General features: G+C 40.2%; 1 protein-coding gene across 1 annotated transcript; it reads left to right on the forward strand.

Moving 5' to 3' along the window:
• The first annotated feature begins 19,267 nt into the window (after positions 1-19,267).
• On the forward strand, positions 19,268-21,249 carry LOC109782182 (uncharacterized). The gene is made up of 3 exons (XM_020340784.4): positions 19,268-19,511; positions 20,217-20,473; positions 20,576-21,249. Exons 1-3 carry the CDS (start codon positions 19,419-19,421, stop codon positions 20,931-20,933), a joined length of 708 nt encoding a protein of 235 aa, XP_020196373.1. The 5' UTR covers positions 19,268-19,418; the 3' UTR covers positions 20,934-21,249.
• Positions 21,250-23,792: the final 2,543 nt, after the last annotated feature.

The following is a 23,792-nucleotide window of genomic DNA, read 5'->3' on the forward strand; positions in this document are numbered from 1 at the left end:
TTTGATGTGGAATGCTACCTAGCATAATTCTCAATGTATTTTTCTTTATTGTGGCATGAATGTTCAGATCCAAATGATTCAAAATAAAAGTTCATATTGACATAAGAAATAGTAATACTTCAAGCATACTAATCAAAGCAATCATGTCTTCTCAAAATAACATGGCTAAAGAAAGTTCATCCCTACAAAATCATATAGTTAGGCTATGCTTCATTTTCGTCACACAAAAATGCTCCCATCTTATACACCCCTGATGACAAGCCAAGCAATTGTTTCGTACTTAAATAATCTCAAACTTTTTCAACTTTCACGCAATACATGAGCGTGAGCCATGGATATAGCACTATGGGTGGAAAAGAATATGATGATGGGGATTGTGTGGAGAAGACAAAAAAGGAGAAAGTCTCACATTGACGAGGATAATCAACGGGCTATGGAGATGCCCATCAATTGATGTCAACATGAGGAGTAGGGATTGCCATGCAACGGATGCACTAGAGCTATAAATATATGAAAGCTCAACAAAAGAAAACTAGTGGGTGTGCATCCAACTTGCTTGCTCACGAAGACCTAGGTCATTTTGAGGAAGCCCATCGTAGGAATATACAAGCCAAGTTCTATAATGAAAAATTCCCACTAGTATATGAAAGTGACAACATATGAGACTCTCTATATGAAGAAACATGGTGCTACTTTGAAGCACAAGTGTGGAAAAAGGATAGTAACATTGCCCCCTTTTATTTTTATTTCCTTTTTCCTTTTTTTTCTTTGGGCCTTTCTTTTTTTGGCCTTTTTTTTCTTTTTTTCTTTGGCCTTTCTTTTTTTTATTTGGGGACAATGCTCTAATAATGATGATCATCACAATTTTATTTATTTACAACTCATGAATTACAACTCAAAACTAGAACAAGATATGACTCTATATGAATGCCTCCGGCGGTGTACCGGGATGGGCAATGAATCAAGAGTGACATGTATGAAAAATTATGCATGGTGGCTTTGCCACAAATATGATGTCAACTACATGATCATGCAAGGCAATATGACAATAGTAATGTGTGTCATAAAAAAACGGAACGGAACGGTGGAAAGTTGCATGGCAATATATCTCGGAATGGCTATGGAAATGCCATAATAGGTAGGTATGGTGGCTGTTTTGAGGAAGATATAAGGAGGTTTATGTGTGATAGAGCGTATCATATCACGGGGTTTGGATGCACCGGCGAAGTTTGCACCAACTCTCAAGGTGAGAAAGGGCAATGCACGGTACCGAAGAGGCTAGCAATGATGGAAGGTTGAGAGTGCGTATAATCCATGGACTCAACATTAGTCAAAAGAACTCATATAATTATTGCAAAAATCTACAAGTCATCAAAAACCAAGCACTACGCGCATGCTCCTAGGGGGGTAGATTGGTAGGAAAAGACCATCGCTCGTCCCCGACCGCCACTCATAAGGATGCACAATCTAAGAACACCTCATGTTTCAAATTTGTTACACAACTTTAACCATACGTGCATGCTACGGGACTTGCTAACTTCAACACAAGCATTCTTTAAATTCATAATCACCCAACTAGCATGACTCTAATATCACTACCTCCATATCTCAAAACAATTATCAAGTATCAAATTGATCATAGCATCCAATTCACTTCCTATGATAGTTTTTATTATACCCAACTTGGATGCCCACCATTCTAGGACCAATTTTATAACCATAGAAAATACCATGCTGTTCTAAGAGACTCTCAAAATAATATAAGTGAAGCATGAGAGACTAACAATTTCTACAAAATTAAGCCACCGCCGTGCTCTAAAAGATATAAGTGAAGCACTAGAGCAAAAACTATCTAGCTCAAAAGATATAAGTGAAGCACATAGAGTATTCTAATAAATTCCAATTAAGTGGGCTTCTCTCAAAAGGTGTGTACCGCAAGGATGATTGTGGAAAACTAAGAAGCAAAGACTAATATCATACAAGACACTCCAAGCAAAACACATATCACGTGGCGAATAAAAATATAGCTCCAAGTAAAGTTACCGATAAACGAAGACGAAAGAGGGGATGCCTTCCGGGGGCATCCCCAAGCTTAGGCTTTTGGCTATTCTTGAATATCTTGAGGTGACATGGGCATCCCCAAGCTTAGGCTTTTTCCACTCCTTATTCCATAGTCCATCAAATCTTTACCCAAAACTTGAAAACTTCACAACACAAAACTCAACAGGAAATCTCATAAGCTCCGTTAGTGAAAGAAACAAAAACCACCACATAAGGTACTGTAATGACCTCATTATTTATTTATATTGGTGTTAAACCTACTGTATTCCAAGTTCTCTATGGTTCATACCACTTAATACTAGCCATAGATGCATCAAAATAAGCAAACAACACACGAAAAACAGAATCTGTCAAAAACAGAACAGTCTGTAGCAATCTATAACTCTCGAATACTTCTGGAACTCTAAAAATCCTACCAAAATAGGAAGTCCTGGGAAATTTGTCTATTGATCTACAGAAAAAAGAATAAACGCAAAATCACGTTTCTGTGAATTAGCAAAATTATTTTCATGCGCACAAAGTTTCTATTTTTCAGCAGAATCAAATTAACTATCACCATAGGTTATCCTATAGGTTCTACTTGGCACAAACACTAATTAAAACATAAAAACACATCTAAACAGAAGGTAGATGCAAAATTTATTACTAAACAGAAATAAAAACAAAAAACACAAATAAAATTGGGTTGCCTCCCAACTAACGCTATCGTTTAACGCCCCTAGCTAGGCATAAAAGCGAGGATAGATCTAAGTAGTGCCATCTTTGGCACTCAATTCATAAGTAGCTCGCATGATAGATTCATAAGGTAATTTAACTTTCTCTCTTGGAAAGTGCTCCATGTCTTTCCTTAATGGAAATTGGAATCTAATATTCCCTTCCTTCATATCAATAATCGCACCAATCGTTCTAAGGAAAGGTCTACCAAGAATAATAGGGCAAGAAAGATTGCAATCTATATCAAGAACGATAAAATCTACGGGCACCAAATTTCTATTTGCAACAATGAGAACATCATTGATCCTTCCCATTGGCTTTTTAATGATGGAATCCGCAAGGTGCAAATTTAAAGAGCAATCATCAAGATCATGGAAACCTAGAATATCACATAAAGTTTTCAGAATCGTGGAAACACTAGCACCCAAATCACATAAAGCATAACACCATGATCTTTAATTTTAATCTTTATAGTAGGTTACCACTCATCATTAAGTTTTCTAGGTATAGAAACTTCCAAATTAAGTTTTTCATCAAAAGATTGCATCAAGGCATCAACAATATGTTTGGTAAAAGCTTTATTTTGACTATAAGCATGAGGAGAATTCACAACGGATTGCAACAAGGAAATACAACTTTCTAAAGAACAATTATCATAATTAAATTCCTTGAAATCCAAGATAGTGGGTTCAATGCTATTTAAAGTCTTGACCTCTCCAATCCCACTTTTAGCAAATTTAGCATCAAGATCTAAAAACTCCGAATCATTGGGACGCCTTTTAACTAAAGTTGACTCATCTCCAGTCCCATCATTATTAAGATTCATATTGCAAAACAAATATCTAATAGGAGACACATCAATAACTTTAAGATCTTCATCATTATTTTCATGGAAACTAGAAGAACACGCCTTTACAAAGCAATCTTTCTTAGCACGCAATCTAGAGGTTCTTTCTTTGCACTCATCAATGGAAATTCTCATAGCTTTGAGAGACTCATTGATATCATGCTTAGGAGAGTAGATCTAAGTTTCAAAGAATCAACATCAAGCGAGAGTCTATCAACATTCCTAGCCAAATCATCAACTTTGAACAATTTTTCTTCAAGCAAGGCATTAAAATTCTTTTGAGAGATCATAAATTCTTTCACACTATTCTCAAAATCAAAGGGCATCTTATGAAAATTACCATAAGAGTTATTGTAGGAATTTCCATAATTATTAGAGGAATTGCTAGGGAACGGTCTAGGATTAAAGTTTCCTCTATAAGCATTGTTTCCAAAACTATTCCTACCAACAAAATTCACATCCATAGATTCATTATTATTCTCAATCAAAGTAGACAAAGGCATATCATTGGGATCAAGAGGAGCACTCTTAGTAGCAAACAATTTCATAAGTTCATCCATCTTTCCACTCAAAACATTAATTTCTTCTATAGCATCCACTTTTTTACTAGTAGCTCTTTCGGTGTGCCATTCAGAATAATTAGCCATAATATTATCAAGGAGTTTTGTAGCTTCTCCTAAGGTGATTTCCATAAACGTGCCTCCCGCGGCCGAATCTAAAAGATTTCTAGAAGCAAAATTCAATCCGGCATAAAAATTTTGTATGATCATCCATAAATTCAAACCATGAGTAGGGCAATTGTGAATCATCAATTTCATTCTTTCCCAAGATTGGGCAACATGCTCATGATCAAGTTGTTTAAAATTCATAATATCGTTCCTAAGAGTGATGATCTTAGCAGGAGGAAAATACTTAGAGATAAAAGCATCTTTGCACTTGTTCCATGAATCAATACTATTCTTAGGCAAAGACGAAAACCAAACTTTAGCACGATCTCTAAGTGAAAACGGAAATAACTTCAATTTAACAATATCATTATCCGTATCTTTCTTCTTTTGCATCTCACACAAATCAACAAAGTTGTTTAGATGGGTAGCGGCATCTTCACTAGGAAGGCCAGTGAATTGATCTTTCATAACAAGATTCAGCAAAGCAGTATTGATTTCACAAGACTCAACATCATTAAGAGGAGCAATCGGAGTACTAAGGAAATCATTATTATTGGTATTGGAGAAATCACACAATTTGGTATTATCTTGCGCCATGGCGACAAGTAATCCAACACACAAGCAAACAAAAAGGCAAGCGAAAGAGAGAGAAGATTGGGAAAGAGAGGGCGAATAAAACGGCAAGGGTGAAGTGGGGGAGAGGAAAGCGAGAGGCAAATGGCAAATAATGTAAATGCGAGGGAGATGAGTTTGTGATGGTACTTGGTATGTCTTGACTTGAGCGAAGACCTCCCCGGCAACGGCGCCAGAAATCCTTCTTGCTACGTCTTGAGCTTGCATTGGTTTTCCTTGAAGAGGAAAGGGTGATGCAGCAATAGTAGCGTAAGTATTACCCTCAGTTTTTGAGAACCAAGGTATCAATCCATTAGGAGGCTCCTCAAAAGTCCCACACACCTACACAAACAAACAAGAACTCGCAACCAACGCAATAAAGGGGTTGTCAATCCCTTCACGGCCACTTGCGAAAGTGAGATCTGATAGAGATAGTATGATAAGATAAATATATTTTTGGTATTTTATAATATATATTGGAAAAGTAAAGATGCAAATAAAAGGAAAGCTTTATATGATAAGAGATAGACCCGGGGGCCATAGGTTTCACTAGTGGCTTCTCTCAAGATAGCATAAGTATTGCGGTGGGTGAACAAATTACTGTCGAGCAATTGATAGAAAAGCGAATAATTATGAGATTATCTAGGCATGATCATGTATATAGGCATCACGTCCGTGACAAGTAGACTGACTCCTGCCTGTATCTACTACTATTACTCCACACATCGACCGCTATCCAGCATGCATCTAGAGTATTAAGTTCATAAAGAACAGAGTAACGCATTAAGAAAGATGACATGATGTAGAGGGATAAACTCATGCAATATGATATAAATCCCATCTTTTTATCCTCAATGGCAACAATACAATACGTGCCTTGCTGCCCCTGCTGTCACTGGGAAAGGACACCGCAAGATTGAACCCAAAGCTAAGCACTTCTCCCATTGCAAGAAAGATCAATCTAGTAGGCCAAACCAAACTGATAATTCGAAGAGACTTGCAAAGATAACTTAATCACACATAAAATAATTCAGAGGAGATTCAAATATTTCTCATAGATAAACTTGATCATAAACCCACAATTCATCGGATCTCGACAAACACACTGCAAAAAGAGTTACATCGAATAGATCTCCAAGAAGATCGAGGAAAACCTGGTATTGAGATCCAAAAAGAGAGAAGAAGCCATCTAGCTAATAACTATGGACCCGAAGGTCTGTGGTAAACTACTCACAACTCATCGGAGAGGCTATGGTGTTGATGTAGAAGCCCTCCATGGTCGATTCCCCCTCCGGCGGAGCGCCGGCGAAGGCTCCAAGATGAGATCTCGCGGATACAGAAGGTTACGGTGGTGGAAATAGTTTTTCGTGGTCGCTTTTGATGTTCTCGGGGTACGTGGGTATATATAGGAGGAAGAAGTAGGTCGGTGGACGCCCGAGGGGCCCACGAGATAGGGGGGGCGCCCAGTAGGGGGGCGCGCCCTCCACCCTTGTGGCTGCCTTGATTGCTTCTTGACTTGCACTCCAAGTCCTCTGGATCACGTTCGTTCCAAAAATCACGCTCCCGAAGGTTTCATTCCGTTTGGACTCTGTTTGATATTCCTTTTCTTCGAAATACTGAAATAGGCAAAAAAACAGCAATACGGGCTGGGCCTCCGGTTAGTAGGTTAGTCCCAAAAATGATATAAATGTGTAAAGTAAAGCCCATAAACATCCAAAACGGGTAATATAATAGCATGGAACAATCAAAAATTATAGATACGTTGGAGACGTATCAATAAACATTTATCATGATATAAGGAAATATAAATAACAACTTTATTATTGCCTCTAGGGCATATTTCCTTCACTATGAGCATTAGTAAGGTACACATCAATAACATGTATATCAAATATACCTTTCACTTTGCCATCCTTCTTATCCGCCAAATACTTGGGGCAGTTCCGCTTCAAGTGACCAGTCTCTTTGCAGTAGAAGCACTCAGTTTCAGGCTTAGGTCCAGACTTGGGCTTCTTCCCGGGAGTAGCAACATGCTTGCTATTCTTCTTGAAGTTCCCCGTCTTCCCTTTGCCCTTTTTCTTGAAACTAGTGGTCTTGTTGACCATCAACACTTGATGCTCCTTCTTGATTTCTACCTCCGCAGCCTTTAGCATTGCGAAGAGCTCGAGAATTGTTTTCGTCATCCCTTGCATATTATAGTACATCACGAAGCCTTTATAGCTTGGTGGCAGTGATTGAAGAACTCTGTCAATGACACTATCATCAGGAAGATTAACTCCCAGCTGAGTCAAGTGGTTATGGTACCCAGACATTTTGAGTATGTGTTCACTGACAGAACTATTCTCCTCCATTTTGGAGCTATAGAACTTGTTGGAGACTTCATATCTCTCAACTCGGGCATTTCCTTGAAATATTAACTTCAACTCTTGGAACATCTCATATGCTCCATGACGTTCTAAACGTCTTTGAAGTCCCGATTCTAAGTCGTAAAGCATGGCACACTAAACTATCGAGTAGTCATCAGCTTTGCTCTGCCAGACGTTCATAACGTCCGCAGTTGCTCCTGCAGCAGGCCTTGCACCTAGCGGTGCTTCCAGGACATAATTCTTCTGTGCAGCAATGAGGATAATCCTCAAGTTACGGACCCAGTCCGTGTAATTGCTACCATCATCTTTCAACTTAGCTTTCTCTAGGAACGCATTAAAATTCAAGGGAACGGTAGCCCGGGCCATTGATCTACAATAACATAGACATGCAAAAACTATCAGGACTAAGTTCATGATAAATTAAAGTTCAATTTAATCATATTACTTAAGAACTCCCACTTAGATAGACATCCCTCTAGTCATCTAAATGATCACGTGATCCAAATCAACTAAACCATGTCCGATCATCAAATGAGATGGAGTAGTTTTCAATGGTGAACATCACTATGTTGATCATATCTACTACATGATTCATGTTTGACCTTCCGGTCTCAGTGTTCCGAGGCCATATCAGCATTGTAGGCTCGTCAAATTTAACCCGAGTATTCTGCACGTGCAAAACTGGCTTGCACCCGTTGTATGTGAACGTAAAGCTTATCACACCCCATCATCACGTGGTGTATCGGCATGACGAACTGTAGCAGCGGTGCATACTCAGGGAGAACACTTATACCTTGAAATTTAGTGAGGGATCATCTTATAATGCTACCGCCGTACTAAGCAAAATAAGATGCATAAAAGATAAACATCACATGCAATCAAAATATGTGACATGATATGGCCATCATCATCTTGTGCTCATGATCTCCATCACCAAAGCATCGTCATGATCTCCATCGTCACCGGCTTGACACCTTGATCTCCATCGTAGCATCGTTGTCGTCTCACCAACTATTGCTTCTACGACTATCGCTACCGCTTAGTGATAAAGTAAAGCAATTACATGGCCATTGCATTTCATACAATAAAGCGACAACCATATGGCTCCTGCCAGTTGCCGATAACTCTGTTACAAAACATAATCATCTCATACAACAATTTATATCACATCATGTCTTGACCATATCGCATCACAACAAGCCCTGCAAAAACAAGTTAAACGTCCTCTACTTTGTTGTTGCAAGTTATACGTGGCTGCTACGGGCTTCTAGCAAGAACTGTTCTTACGCATCAAAACCACAATGATTTTTCGTCAAGTGTGCCGTTTTAACCTTCAACAAGGATCGGCCATAGTCAAACTCGATTCAACTAAAGTTGGAGACAGAGACACCCGCTAGGCACCTATGTGCAAAGCACGTCGGTAGAACCAGTCTCATGAACGTGGTCATGTAATGTCGGTCTGGGCTGCTTCATCCAACAATACCGCCGAATCAAAGTAAGACGTTGGTGGTAAGCAGTATGACTATTATCGCCCACAACTCTTTGTGTTCTACTCGTGCATATATCATCTAAGCATACACCTGGCTTGGATGCCACTGTTGGGGAATGTAGTAATTCAAAAAAAATCCTATGATCGTGCAAGATCTATCTAGGAGATGCATAGCAACGAGACGGGAGAATGTGTCCACGTACCCTCGTAGACCGAAAGCGAAAGCGTTTAGTAACGCGGTTGATGTAGTCGAACGTCTTCACGATCCAACCGATCCAAATACCGAACGTACGGCACCTCCGTGTTCAGCACACGTTCACCACGATGACGTCCCTCGAGCTCTTGATCCAGTAGAGGGTCGAGGGAGAGTTTCGTCAGCACGACGGCGTGGCGAGGTGATGATGATGTTACCGGCGTAGGGCTTCGCCTAAGCACTACGACGATATGATCGAGGTGTTAAACTGTGGAGGGGGGCACCGCACACGGCTAACAGATTGTCTGTTGTGCTTTGGGGTGCCCCCTGCCCCCGTATATAAAGGAGGGGGGAGGAGGCCGGCAGCCAGGAGGGGCGCGCCTATAGGGGAAGTTAGGATTCCCAATCCTAGTTGGAGTCCCCTTCCTTTTCCAAGAGGGGAGAGGGGGAAGGAGTAGGAGAGGGAGAAGGAAAGAGGGGGCGCCGCCCCTCCCTAGTCCAATTCGCACCTACCATGGGGGGTGCGCGGCCACCCTGCGGCCCTCCTCTCCTTTCCACTAAAGCCCATTAAGGCCCACTACTTCCCCCACGGGGTTCCGGTAACCTCCCGGTGCTCCGAAAATTGTCCGAACTCTTTCGAAACCTTTTCGGTGTCCGAACATAGCCTTCCAATATATCAATATTTATGTCTCAACCATTTTGAGACTCCTCATCATGTCCGTGATCTCATCCGGGACTCCAAACAAACTTCGGTCATGAAATCACATAACTCATAATACAAATCATCATCGAACATTAAGCGTGCGGACCCTACGGGTTTGAGAACTATGTAGACATGATCGAGACACATCTCCGATCAATAATCAATAGCGGAAACTGGATGCTCATATTGGCTCCTACGTATTCTGCGAATATCTTTATCGGTCAAACCGCACAACAACATACGTTGTTCCCTTTGTCATCGGTATGTTACTTGCCCGAGATTCGATTGTCGGTATCATCATACCTAGTTCAATCTCGTTACCTGCAAGTCTCTTTACTCGTTCGGTAATGCTTCATCCCGCAACTAACTCATTAGTCACATTGCTTGCAAGGCTTATAGTGATGAGCATTACCGAGAGGGCCCAGAGATACCTCTCCGAAACACAGGGTGACAAACCCTAATCTTGATCTATGCCAACCCAACAAACACCTTCGGAGACACCTGTAGAGCATCTTTCTAATCACCCAGTTACGTTGTGACGTTTGATAGCACACAAGGTGTTCCTCCGGTATCCGGGAGTTGCATAATCTCATAGTCTGAGGAACATGTATAAGTCATGAAGAAAGCGGTAGCAATAAAACTGTTACGATCATAATGCTAAGCTAACGGATGGGTCTTGTCCACCACATCATTCTCTAATGATGTGATCCCGTTTATCAAATGATAACACATGTTCATGGTTAGGAAACATAACCATCTTTGATTAACGAGCTAGTCAAGTAGAGGCATACTAGGGACACTATGTTTTGTCTATGTATTCACACATGTACTAAGTTTCCGGTTAATACAATTCTAGCATGAATAATAAACATTTGTCATGATATAAGGAAATATTAATAACAACTTTATTATTGCCTCTAGGGCATATTTCCTTCACCGTGATGGTGTCTAGATTGGATCTGGTGGTTCTGGACTCTGCGGCGGCTGGAATTGATTTTGTCGACTCCCCTAGGGTTTATGGAATATTGGGGCATTTATAGAGCAAAGAGGCGGTTGAGGGGGCACCCGAGGTGGGCACAACCCACCTGGGCATGCCTGGGGGCGCGCCCTAGTGGGTGCTGCCCCCCTCGGGGCACCCCCAGGTGCTTTCCTAGCCCACTGTATGTCTTCTGGCCCAAAAAAATCCTCAAGAAGTTTCGCTGCGTTTGGACTCCGTTTGATATTGATTTCCTGCGATGTAAAAGACATGCAGAAAACATCAACTAGCACTGGGCACTATGTCAATAGGTTAGTACCAAAAAATTATATAAAATGATTGTAAAATATCCAAGAATGATAATATAACTGCATGGAACAATCAAAAATTATAGATACGTTGGAGATGTATCAGCATCCCCAAGCTTAATTCCTGCTCGTCCTCGAGTAGGTAAATGATAAAAACAGAATTTTTGATGTGGAATGCTACCTAACATGTTCATCACATTTCTTTTCTTTAAAGCATGGACATATGGACTTCTATATGATTCAAAGCAATAGTCTAGTTTTGACATGAAGACTTTAATACTCAAGCATACCAATAAGCAACCAAGTCTTTCAAAATATCAACACTAATGCAAGTTATCCCTAGCCCATTATGCTCAATCATTGATCCATTCATGAAACACACTCGAATATTAGCTACACCCAATGCTCAAGTACGATAGTAGTGCCCCTTAGTTGGTGCTTTATAAGAGAAGATGGAGACTCAAATTCAAAAATAAAAAATTGCATAAGTAAAAGAAAGGCCCTTCGCGGAGGGAAGTAGGGACTTGTAGAGGTGCCAGAGCTCAAAGCTTGAATTGAGAAATAAAAATATTTTTTAGAGACATACTTTTCCCACCAATGAAAACGGCGTAGAGCTCCCAACACTTTCCATGCTAGATACATCATAGGCGGTTCCCAAACGGAAAATAAAGTTTATTCCTTTTTCCACCATTATTTTCACTTTCCATGGCTAGCTGAATCCACGGTTGCCCTCCATACCAACACTTTCCAAGAAATTATTATTTGACAACATAAAGTAAATTCATTTCTCGTTTTGGGACTGGGCATCCCTAATACCTTTGCCGTACTCTCGTGCAATAACAAGTGAATAAACACCCATCGTGAGAATAACACATCTAGCATGGAAAATATTGGCCACCCCTCACTGCCTCGCGAGCGGTAGAGCACACAAAAGTGAAATTTAATTTGAAAATTAGAGATGGAACATGCAAATTTGCTTAGAACGGCATGGAAATACCGCATATAGGTAGATATAGTGGACTCATATGGCAAAACTGGTTAAAGGGTTTTGGATGCACAAGTAGTGATCATACTTAGTGCAAAATGAAGGCTAGCAAAAAGGTTGAGAAGCGACCAACCAAAAAGCAAAAACTCACGTACCCAAGCATTAAGCATAAGTAATACCGAATAATGCACCATAAGTAGGATATAAATTTCATTGCATAACTATTGACTTTTGTGCTTGCATAGGGAATCTCAAACCTTAACATCAATATTCTTACTAAAGCACAATTACTCATCAACATGACTCACATATCATATCGTCATATCTCAAAACCATTACTAAGAATCAAGTTTATTTTGTCCAATGATATTCACTAAAGTATTTATTATATCCTCCTTGGATATCTATCACTTTGGAACTATTTTCATATATTTCTTTTGATAAGATCAAACAAATATAAGTGAAGATCATGAGCATAATTTTTATTTCTCTCAAAATAATCTAAGTGAAGTAAGAGAGAATTTTGAAAATTTTACTAACTCCCAAATAAATCTAAGTGAAGTATGAGAGCATTTCTTCAAAAATAACAAAGCACACCGTGCTCAAAAAGATATAAGTGAAGCACTAGAGCAAATCCGTGGCTCTAAAAATTTAAGTGAAGCATAGGAGCAAGCATAGCATAATTTTTGGCTCTCTCAAAAGGGTGTGTTCAGCAAGGATTCAAGACTTAGAACACAAAGCAAAACAAGCAAAGACTCATATCATACAAGACGCTCCAAGCAAAACTCATAATATGTGACGAATAAAAATATAGTTTCAAGTAAAATACCAATGGTTGTTAGAAGAAAGCGGGGATGCCACTCGGGGGCATCCCAAGCTTAGTTGCTTGCTAATTCTTGAATATTATCTTGGGGTGCCTCGGGCATCCCCAATCTTAGCATTTTGCTAATCATTATTCCTTCATCCATCGTAATATCACCCAAAACTTGAAAACTTCAGTCACGCAAAACTCAACAAAACCTTCGGGAGATCCGTTAGTATAAGAAAGCAAACCACTACTATAAGTACTGTTGAAAACCTATTATATTTTGTTTTTGCATTATATATACTGTATTCCAACTTTTCTATGGCAAAAACTCATCAAAGAAAACCATAGAACCATCAAAACAAGCACACAACACAAAGAAAACAGAATCTGTCAAAAACAGAACAGTCTCTAGCAATGTGAATATTTCGAATACTTCTGTAACTCCAAAAATTCTAAAATAAATTGGTTGACGTGAGAAATTTGTCTATTAATCTTCTGCAAAAAGAATCAACTCAAAAGCACTCTTTTGTTAAAAATGAAAAATAATCTCGTGAGCGCAAAGTTTCTGTTTTTCAGCAAGATCAAATCAACTTTCACCCAAATCATCCCAAAGGCCTTGCTTGGCACAAAAACTAATTAAAACACAAAAAACACAATCATAATAGTATCATAATTGTTCTAACACACAAGAACAGAAAGCAAAAAGCAAAAAGCAAAAATAAATTTTATTCATTGGGTTGCCTCCCAACAAGCGCTATCGTTTTACGCCCCTAGCTAGGCATTGAGATTTCAATGATGCTCACATGAAGATAGTAAATGAAACATGGAGAGGGCATCATAAAACATGTGACGAACAAATTTAAGTCTAACAAACTTCCTATGCATAGGCATTTTATAAGAGAACAAATTATCAAGACAATAAGAACTTGGCATATGCAAAGAAGAAGAAAAACAAAAGCAATCTCAACATAATGAGAGGTAATTTAGTAACATGAAAATTTCTACCACAATATTTTCCTCTATCATAATAATTATATGTCGGATCATATTCAAATTCAACAATATAGCTATCACGTAACATATTTTCTACATGATCCACATACATGCAAAGTTGACACTCTTGCAATATAGTGGGATTATCATCAAATAAAGTCATGACCTCTCCAAGCCCACTTTTATCAAAAATTTCATAAGATTGATCATTCTCCAAAGTAGTGGGATCATTATTACCTAGAGTTGACACTCTTCCAAACCCACCTTCAATATTATTGCAAACACTATTATCAATATCATATTCATCATGAGGCTTAAATAAATTTTCAAGATCATAAGAAACATCATCACCCCAATCATGATCATTGCAATAAGTAGTGGACATATCAAAATTAGCATCCCCAAGATTGGGGTTTTGCATATCATTAGCATAATTGACATTAACAGAATTTATAATACCATCATTGCAATCATGATTTTCATCAAATGAGATATCATGAATAACTTTAGAAATTCCTTCGTCTAACACTTCATCACAATTTTCAGATTCATAAATCTCAAGCAAAACTTCATAAAGATAATCTAGTGAACTCAATTCACTAGCAATGGGTTCAACATAATTGGATCTTTTGAATAGATTAGCAAGTGGATGAGGATCCATATCAATAGATTTTTAGCAAGCGAAGATGCAAGCAAATAGAAGGCACATGGCAACACAAGCAAACATGAGATCTGAAGAGAAAAAGGCGAACAAAAAAGAGGGCGAATAAAACGGCAAATATTTGTGAAGTGGGGGAGAGGAAAGCAAGAGGCAAATGGCAAATAATGTAAATTGCAAGGAGATGAGATTTGTGATTAGGAACTTGGTAGATGTTGATGATATCTCCCCGGCAACGGCGCCAGAAATCTTTTGATGTCTGCTAGAACTACGTCGGTATTTCCCCAAAGAGGAAGGGATGATGCAGTATAGAGACGGTAGGTATTTCCCTCAATGATAAGACCAAGGTTATCGAACCAGTAGGAGAACCTCCTCACACCACGTAAACAGCACCTGCACACAAATAACAAATACTCGCAACCCGACGTGTTAAAGGGGTTGTCAATCCCTTTTGGGTACGGTGCCTCAAGATAGGCAAATGGCGTGAGGTAAAACTGGTAGATAGGATAAATAGATCGCGAAACAAATAAATTGCAGGAAGTTATTTTTGTATTTTTGGTTTAATAGATCTGAAAATAAATGCAAAGGAAAATAGACCTCAAAGGCAAGTATGATGAAAAGAGACCCGGGGGCCGTATGTTTCACTAGTGGCTTCTCTCGAGAAAAATAACAAACGACGGGAAAACAATTACTGTTGGGCAATTGATAGAACTTCAAATAATCATGGCGATATCCAGGCAATGATCATTATATAGGCATCACGTCTAAGATTAGTAGGCCGACTCATGTCTGCATCTACTACTATTACTCCACACATCGGCCGCTATCCAGCATGCATCTAGTGTATTAAGTTAATGGAGAAACGGGGTAATGCAATAAGAACGATGACATGATGTAGACAAGATCTATTTATGTAGAAATAGACCACATCTTGTTATCCTTAATAGCAACGATACATACGTGGCGTTTCCCCTTCTGTCACTGGGATCAAGCACCGTAAGATCGAACCCATCACAAAGCACCTCTTCCCATTGCAAGATAAATAGATCAAGTTGGCCAAACAAAACCCAAATATCGGAGAAGAAATAAGAGGCTATAAGAAACCATGCATATCAGAGATCAAAGACTCAAATAACTTTCATGGATAAAAACATAGATCTGATCATAAACTCAAAGTTCATCGAATCCCAACAAACACACCGCAAAAAAGGCTTACATCATGTGGATCTCCAAAAGACCATTGTATTGATAATCAAGAGAGTGAGAGAGAGAGAGAGAGAGAGAGGGGAAGCCATCTAGCTATTAACTATGGACCCGTAGGTCTACAAAGAACTACTCACGGATCATCGGAGAGGCACCAATGAAAGTGGTGAACCCCTCCATGGTGGTGTCTAGATTGGATCTGGTGGTTCTGGACTCTACGGCGGCTGGAATTGATTTTCGTCGACCCCCCTAGGGTTTTTGGAATATTGGGGTATTTATAGATCAAAGAGGCGGTTCAGGGGGCACCCGAGGTGGGCACAACCCACCTGGGCGCGCTTGGGCCCCCAGGCGCGCCCTGGTGGGTGTTGCCCCCCTCGGGGCACCCCCAGGTGCTTTCCTGACCCACTGGATGTCTCCTGGCCCCAAAAAAATCCTCAAGAAGTTTCGCTGCGTTTGGACTCCGTTTGATATTGATTTCATGTGATGTAAAAACATGCAGAAAACAGCAACTCGCACTGGGCACTATGTCAATAGGTTAGTATCAAAAAATGATATAAAATTACTATAAAATGATTGTAAAACATCCAAAAAAGATAATATAACAGCATGGAACAATCAAAAAATATAGATACGTTGGAGATGTATCAATGTCCCTTCATTATGACGGTTTATTCTCTTTGATTATTTTAGCACTGATCGTATCCACATTTTTTTCTAATTAGAGGGAAACCACATATTCTCTTTTATTGGCACATGCCCACAATTTTTTTAATTTATATCCGACCAGGATCGAACAAATGTGCGGCTGCTAACCAATGGCCAGCGTGAATATTTAAGAAAATACGGTAGTGTCCGATTTGATTTTTTTTAATTTTTTTAACATTCAAAGAATATATGAACTGCCGAATATTCTTTGGAAAGGTTAAAAAAATTGAAAGCCCGGGCAGTTTTAACATTTTTCTTGAAAATTCCATATAATTTTCGAAAAACACAAACAAAATTAGAAACGGGAATACTTATTAAAATTCAAAAAAATATTTTGAAAACATGAACCTTTTATAGAAACACAACATTATTGATTTTTTCAAGGGGGAACATTCAGAACAATTTTTAAAAGTGCTTTCTTAGACGCAAACATTATTTTGTTTTTGTGAACTTTTAATTAAAACAGGAATATTTTTTGTATATGGAACATTTTATAAAATATTAATTTTATAAAAAGATCTTGAACAATTCTGAAATAGATTTTTTAAATGGCAACATTTTTTAAATGTTGAGGAAATTCCGAAAGCAGATTTTCTTAAGTTTCTACTATTTTACAAAACAGAAATAAATTTTTGTAATGCTGTTTTTTGAATATTTGAACAAGAATTGAAATTATGAATATATTTTATATATTTTATTTTATGGAAAAATAAAAATAAAGAAGGGGAAAAGGAAAATGAAACAGATGCACAAAAAAGTAGTACCACCTCGGATAGGAAAATCTTATTTTCGGCGGTGAACTGATTAAAAAATTAGAGAAATGCATATTGCTTTATTAGTAGGTATATGTATATGTATAGAGAGAGGAATTGGAAAAGGAAAATAGAAACAGAAATAGAACAATGAAAAATCAAAAACGGGCCGGCCCAGTCTTGGGCGACCTGTGCGTACCTTCAACTATTCATTGCCGTGTGCGTCAAATAAGGTCTTGCCAACGCATGGGCAGGATAATTACTGGGTTGGCTTTGTTGGGCTGGAGTGCGCCTGGCCCAATTGCGGAATTCTGGACACATTTTTTGTCTTCTCTAATTGAGAGACGAACAAAAATTTAGTACCACCTCGGATAGGAAAAAATTATTTTCAGCGGTGAATGGATGAAAATATTGCAGAAACGCACCTTGCTTTATTAGTAGGTATAGATATAGATTCAGTCTATGATTCCTTTTTACTTTGAACTGATCAAAGTTTGTTATTTGTTCTTTTTAGTGACAATGCAAGAAGATTGCATCAACTGTATTCTAAGCAGACCACCTTCCACAATGAATTGATTTTGGTACTTTAGTTTGATTTGTTTGTAAGTTTGACAAGTTCTCCTAGTTTACAACAACAATTTGATTTCATTTCTGTATATCAGGTTCTTGTTACGGTTATTATCACATTGGTTTGCAACAGACTGAACCATTTGCACGGGACAGATGATTCTATCCTAAAGTATGCTCTATGTATTCATACTTATTATTTTTAAAGAAGGGCAATTCTCCAAAATACACCCACAGTGAACTCTCTAGATGGCGCTTGCGACCATTTATTTATGGAATTACCACACCATTCAGCATGTTGCCTTCTTTCTTTTATCTGTCTATATAGCATTTTTAATCAATCATACATCGCATCATTTCATAATGTTTTCTAAACTCTTTAATTTACTCAATTCAAAGCCAAGTAACATTGATTTACAAAACACATCCTTTGACCAAATGATGGATGATACTTATTCCAGGTATCAGACAACAATTGTTACAATTTCCAAGTATTTATATCCTTGGTACTGGTGATGGCATTTCTCTGTTCTCAAGCTCCTTACAGTGTGCATACACCATTTTTTTCCATTGCTTCTTCAAACCACAAGATGGAGCAAAGGAAGAAGTAAAAAGGAGAAAGTTTATATGGAGAGAAAATTCATTTACCCAGAACCTTATTACATCTTTGCCACATTTTCCATGCCATTTATTTGGTTAGGATTACCATGGATGATATGTCTCCACTGCACACGTCCTTATTAATTATGACATATTAGAGAAAGGCTGGAAAGGTACTATGCTTAAGTGTTGATTAGGAGATAGGAGCCCTATTTGAATTGAAAGCCTGAAATTGTGTCCGTCTTTCATCTTTACACCATTGGGAATTGTGTGACATAATATAGTAGGTAGTATCTCCCTGCGGGGTGCTGGTACTAAGTTAATATAGTATCTACAGAGATATTTTCTTTTGCCATTGTCTATAAGAACTAGGTCTTCGGATTAAGAAATTTTAGTTTAACTTTATATTGTATCAGTTCTTGATAAACTTGATAACCTCTATTGTAGAGGTCCCATAATGTGGTTTAGTTTGGGTTTATTAGCAACAAAAAACAATAAAAAAAGGTTTGAAAATCAATGAAAACCATAAAGAAAAACACATAAAAGGAAAATGGAAGAGAAATCCGGTGAAGACGGAGAAAGAAAGAAAGAAAACCGATGAAATTCTAAGAAAAAAGGGGGGGAGGGAGGGGAAATCAGTGAAATCCGAGAAAGAAACGAACAAAATCGGTAGAAAACAAAGAAAAAGGAAAAGGAAAGGAGGAGATACATAGAAACATAAAAAAAACTGTGAAAAACAAAAGAAATCGTAGAAAACCGGCAAAGAAAACAAAAGAAAAAGAAAACCGGACGAAACCCACGCACATGACAGCGATCGAGCGAACGTGAAGCGAGGCGAAGGGAAAAAAATTCTAAACGTGGCCGAGCCTGAAAACGACAGGAGAGGAAAATCCTTGGGCGAGACGAGTTACCATCTCGTGTTGAGCGAGATATAGCTCTTTTTTTTGAGTGGTAGCGAGATATAGCTCTTGAGAGTGGGTCTCGTTCTCATGGATGTGCTGGGCCGGGCCTGCTGGCGAGGCTACAATATACATACTTGCGCGGCCCACTGTCCCTGGTAGATCGATCAAAGCGTCTCCTCCTTCTCGGCGGCGGAAGGCGAACAGCGAGAAACCCTAACCCTAAGCGCGCTCCGATCCGATCCGCAAGGTAGCCCGATTCCTCGAGTCTACGGCGGTGACTGATTCTGTTCTTTGCAGGCCCTGCGGCGATGGCGGCTTCTCTCCGCGCGGCGGCGACGAGGATGCTGCGTCCGGCGGTGCATCCAGGGGAGGGGCTTCGCCGGGTCTTCCGCACCCAGCAGGCATCTTCTCCGTCCCATCTCCTATTGTTTCTCTGATTCGTGGAGCAGGGCCCTCCCTTCCTTCTTTCCATGCTATTATCACAGTCACAGGCAGTGATGCACGCGTATCCTTAAAACAGGCACCTTATTGATTGATGATTTCCACTGGTTACATGATCGACTGCCTAGCATGAACGCCCTTGATATTTTTGGTAAAATCGACATCGTTTGGATTATCCTTAAAACGGGCACCTTATTGATTGATTTCCATTGGTACATTATCCACTGCCTAGCTTGAACGCCCTTGATATTTTGGTAAAATCGCCATAGTTTGGTCTCCAACGAGTTTAACAAGTTGCTGCGCCATCAATAGATGATCAACTGCCTAGCTTGAATGCCCCTGATATTTTAGCAAAGGTTTACATCATTTGATCTCCAGTTAATTTTATGATAATTTTCTGTGCCATCAATAGATGATCAACTGCCTAGCTTGAACGCCCCTGATATTTTTGTAAAAATCAACATCTTTTGGTCTCCAACTAGGTTTATATTTTGTTGCACCAATGGTACATGATCGACTGCCTAGCATGAATGCCCTTGATATGTCGGCAATATCAACATCTTTTCGTCTCCCAACTAGTTTTATTTTTTGCTCTACGTAGACCGCATGTCTTGTCAAAATCAGTTTTTAGTTATCAAATCCTTATCCTGCTTCTGTGTTTCTAGCTTTCCAAATTCACCACTTCCTTGGAGGAGGAACCTCTGTCGCTAGCCCAGCAGCAGAGGGAGAAGCTGTTTTTGGAGCTTAAAAAATCCAACCACTTGCCGGAGGAACACCGTGCGTCGCTAATCAAGCAGATAAAGGAGGAGCTGTATGAACTCATCGCCGACGCTGAGGCCAATTCCGTGACCTCCTCACTGAACAGGAGTCTGCTCAAGGATCTCTCTACTCAAATCGAACCTAGACCACATGACCCTCAATGGTACAATATCAACCATATGCAAACATAGATGTTTCTTTCCTCTGCTACTAGAGTTCATATATATATTAATAATTCTTACCATCTCATCCCACCTACCTCTAGGTGCAAGATAACTAGAACCAAGAAGGTGACCAAGTTTGCTGCGGTGGCGGGTATTCTTGTTATTAATGCGCTGAGTTATGGTGGCTTGGCTGACCGTCCTGAGTTAGTGGAGTATGACGGGCATCTTGTTACTGTTGAGAGTCTGCCCTTGCTACGTGGATTTCGGCCTGCTGCCACTACTGAGGGAGTGAAGAAGCAAGATGGATATCAACCTGCTGCTACTGCTGAGGGAGTGCACAAGCAAGATGGATATCAGCCTGCTGCTACTGCCGAGGGTGTGCACAAGCAAGATGGATATCAGCCTGCTGCTACTACTGAGGGAGTGTACAAGCAAGAGGAAACTGCAGAAGCATGTTGAGTGAGTGAAGACGAGATGCATGTCTTGTTTGATGGAGAAGCAAGACGATATCAGTTAAATTCCAGCACTATATTATGTAGGTCTCTTAACTATATGTCTATGATCTGCCACCTATATATGACTTGGGTAGTATTAGTAGATGATGATCTGTGATGTCTCTGGCTTGGTATGGTATCCTTTCAGTCTAGAACTTTAGTAGTATGGTTAGTTGATGATCTGTGATGGCATTGTAAAATATTTGTGGTGCTGCTGACATGGTGTATGTTTAGTGGATGCTCTGTGATGGCATTGTAAGATATTTGTGATGTTGCTGGCATGGTGTGTTGTCATTTCCATTTGAACAAATTGTTTGAACATGAGTCCTTGCTGTAGAAGATTCATGTTCAAACAATTTGCACAGACCTAGCATGCATGAATTTCCAGTGCTCTAAGGAACCAAGGAGAGCCACTTGCACAGACAAATGAATCACTGTGATCCTTGAGATTTAAACTTTATACCTATAAATTTAACATAGTCATCAGGTAAAAAAAAGAGACATATCATAGTAAAAACAAGCACAACTCAGGGTATCTCTTTGGGTTAGGTGTTTTTTTTAGCTAACGTTTCTTTTTCTTTTCTCCTCTAGTGTGAAACCAAAGGCCAGTTGTGTTCCTATTTTTACTTTCTATTATATAAATATTTATTTACTTATTTTTGAAATTGCGATTTTTGGAGTCAGCGACAATGTAGCGGTGTAAATTGTGAGGAATGGCTTGATGGACGAGGCAATGTGAGCATGTAAACACATAAGCAAATGGTTGTCAAGTCATTTGGTCATTTGGATGACACAGTAAGTCTGTTTGTGATCAGTTTACTTCTCATTCTGGAGGTAAATAATGCCATCAAGAATACCTGGCCGACATGCATAGCCAGCATCTCCTAGGTAGAACTTGCCATCGGGGATGTTGATGTCATCATGACAACTCATGATGTCACTGAGAATGTTAGCATCATGTGTCGGCCCTTTCCAGCCAGCCAACAACACATAGGTGAACTTCATATTGAAGTCAACAGTAGCAAGCACATTCTAGTTTGTGTAGTGCTTCCTCCCCTTGTATGCTGCAGATTGTGACCGAGGCACTCTGGCAGTGACATGAGTACTATCTACTGCCCCAATGCAATCCTGGAATGGCAAATGAAGATTGTGTTAGTGCTCACCTTGAACAATACAAGCATATCAAGCCATGAAGCACATACAATCGGTGCTCATCTTGAAGTATGGATACCATCTTGGGCTAGTGCGAATCTTGGTAGGAGTCTGGCCGGTTAGTGACTTGATCATCTCTCCTGTGAGCTCCCCAACAACATAGAGCACTTGAATGAAGTACCTTGAGATGATCTCCATTGATCTCCTGAACGTGTTGTGTATAACCCTGAACCTCTGGTTATGGCCAACAACATGGAGGAACATGGGCACTTGCTCTTCCGCACTGGTGTGGATGTTATCTTGTAGCAGCACCCTGCTCCTGAAGGTCTGGACAAGTCTGGCAAATTGACTTTGCAGTTGTAGATGTAGTTGAGATTGATGATCCTCTCTCGCTCCCGCATAAGCACTGTAGCATAATAGATGAATGGTACCTCACCACGACGAACAACTCTCCTGTGCATGAGCATGACCCATGCCTGAATCATGGCAATCAGTGCTGCTGCCTGAACTACCAGCCTCATCCGTGCGTTCATAACCTAGTCGACAACAAGGATCCCTTGAGCGTGGGGAAATCGATCTTACCAACAGACCTAACATACGGGAGAGGGGGTGTTGCTTACCAGCATCGGACACGAGGACGACGAAAGGGGGGCCATGGCTGAGGCAAGGACGACCCGACGGTGGCCAACAGGAAGGGTAGCACCGACTCCTACTGCTGGATAGTGCTGCTACCACGTTTGTCGCCGTCGCCCGCGCAAATCTGAGTCGCCGCCACCGCCGGTGGTGATGCTAGAGGTAGTGATGACCGAGTAATTGGGGGAGGGGGTGAGGCTAGGTTTGGCGCCATTGCCGCCGCGCCCGATTTCCATCTCCCGCCATCCCCCTCGTTTCCAGGTTGCTCCCGCGCGTGTGAGTTTGCGCCCACTGAGCCGGGCTCGTTCGAAACTGCCGATTCGAGGGTCTCCAGCGAGCCAGGCTCTGGGATGCTTTAAACTTCGTGCTCATGCGAGCCAGCCGGCCCTTTATGCAACCAAACACACATTTTGTGGCCCAGCTCGACCTGGTTGGCCCTAATGTGGTGCCCATGGAGGCTGCCCAACTATGTACTAGCCGATAAAGGCTTGTTATCAGTGTCACATTCAGTTGATTCACAAGGTGTTGACAATACCTAGGAATATTCCTAGCTGAACATACTTGGGCATATCTCTCCAGGTAAGGATAAATGTCAAACCAGGACAAACGTTGCACTTGGTTCCCTTTGCGTCCGGTACGAGTCTTGTTAACTGCAAAACGAGCGAGGAGGTGTCACAAGTCCCCTCCCTGGATTGTTAGGCCTTGGTATTTTAATGGAGGCGATTAATCTTTGGGGTAACATTCAGGCCCTGCCGCTTGATTCTTTGCAGAAGTTCCTCTTCAAGAGCTCTGACTTGGTCCAGGATATATACTACTCCCTCCTTTCTACGTTTGTAGATGTCTGATTATAACAAAATATTCTGCCATTTACCTTTGTTCAAACTTGTGGTACGGTGTGCTCTTCTCAAGGCCGGCGACCAAGACTTGTGCGAGAAGCAATGCTGTCTAAAGCTTGCCTGCGGTATCGAGGGTGTCGCTGATCATCAGTTTCTTTCTGCATCGACAGAATGGAATGATGCTTAGTTGCTTACCTCGCCGC

Source organism: Aegilops tauschii, chromosome 1 (genome assembly GCF_002575655.3).
Source record: "Aegilops tauschii subsp. strangulata cultivar AL8/78 chromosome 1, Aet v6.0, whole genome shotgun sequence".
Classification (NCBI taxonomy): Eukaryota; Viridiplantae; Streptophyta; class Magnoliopsida; order Poales; family Poaceae; genus Aegilops; species Aegilops tauschii.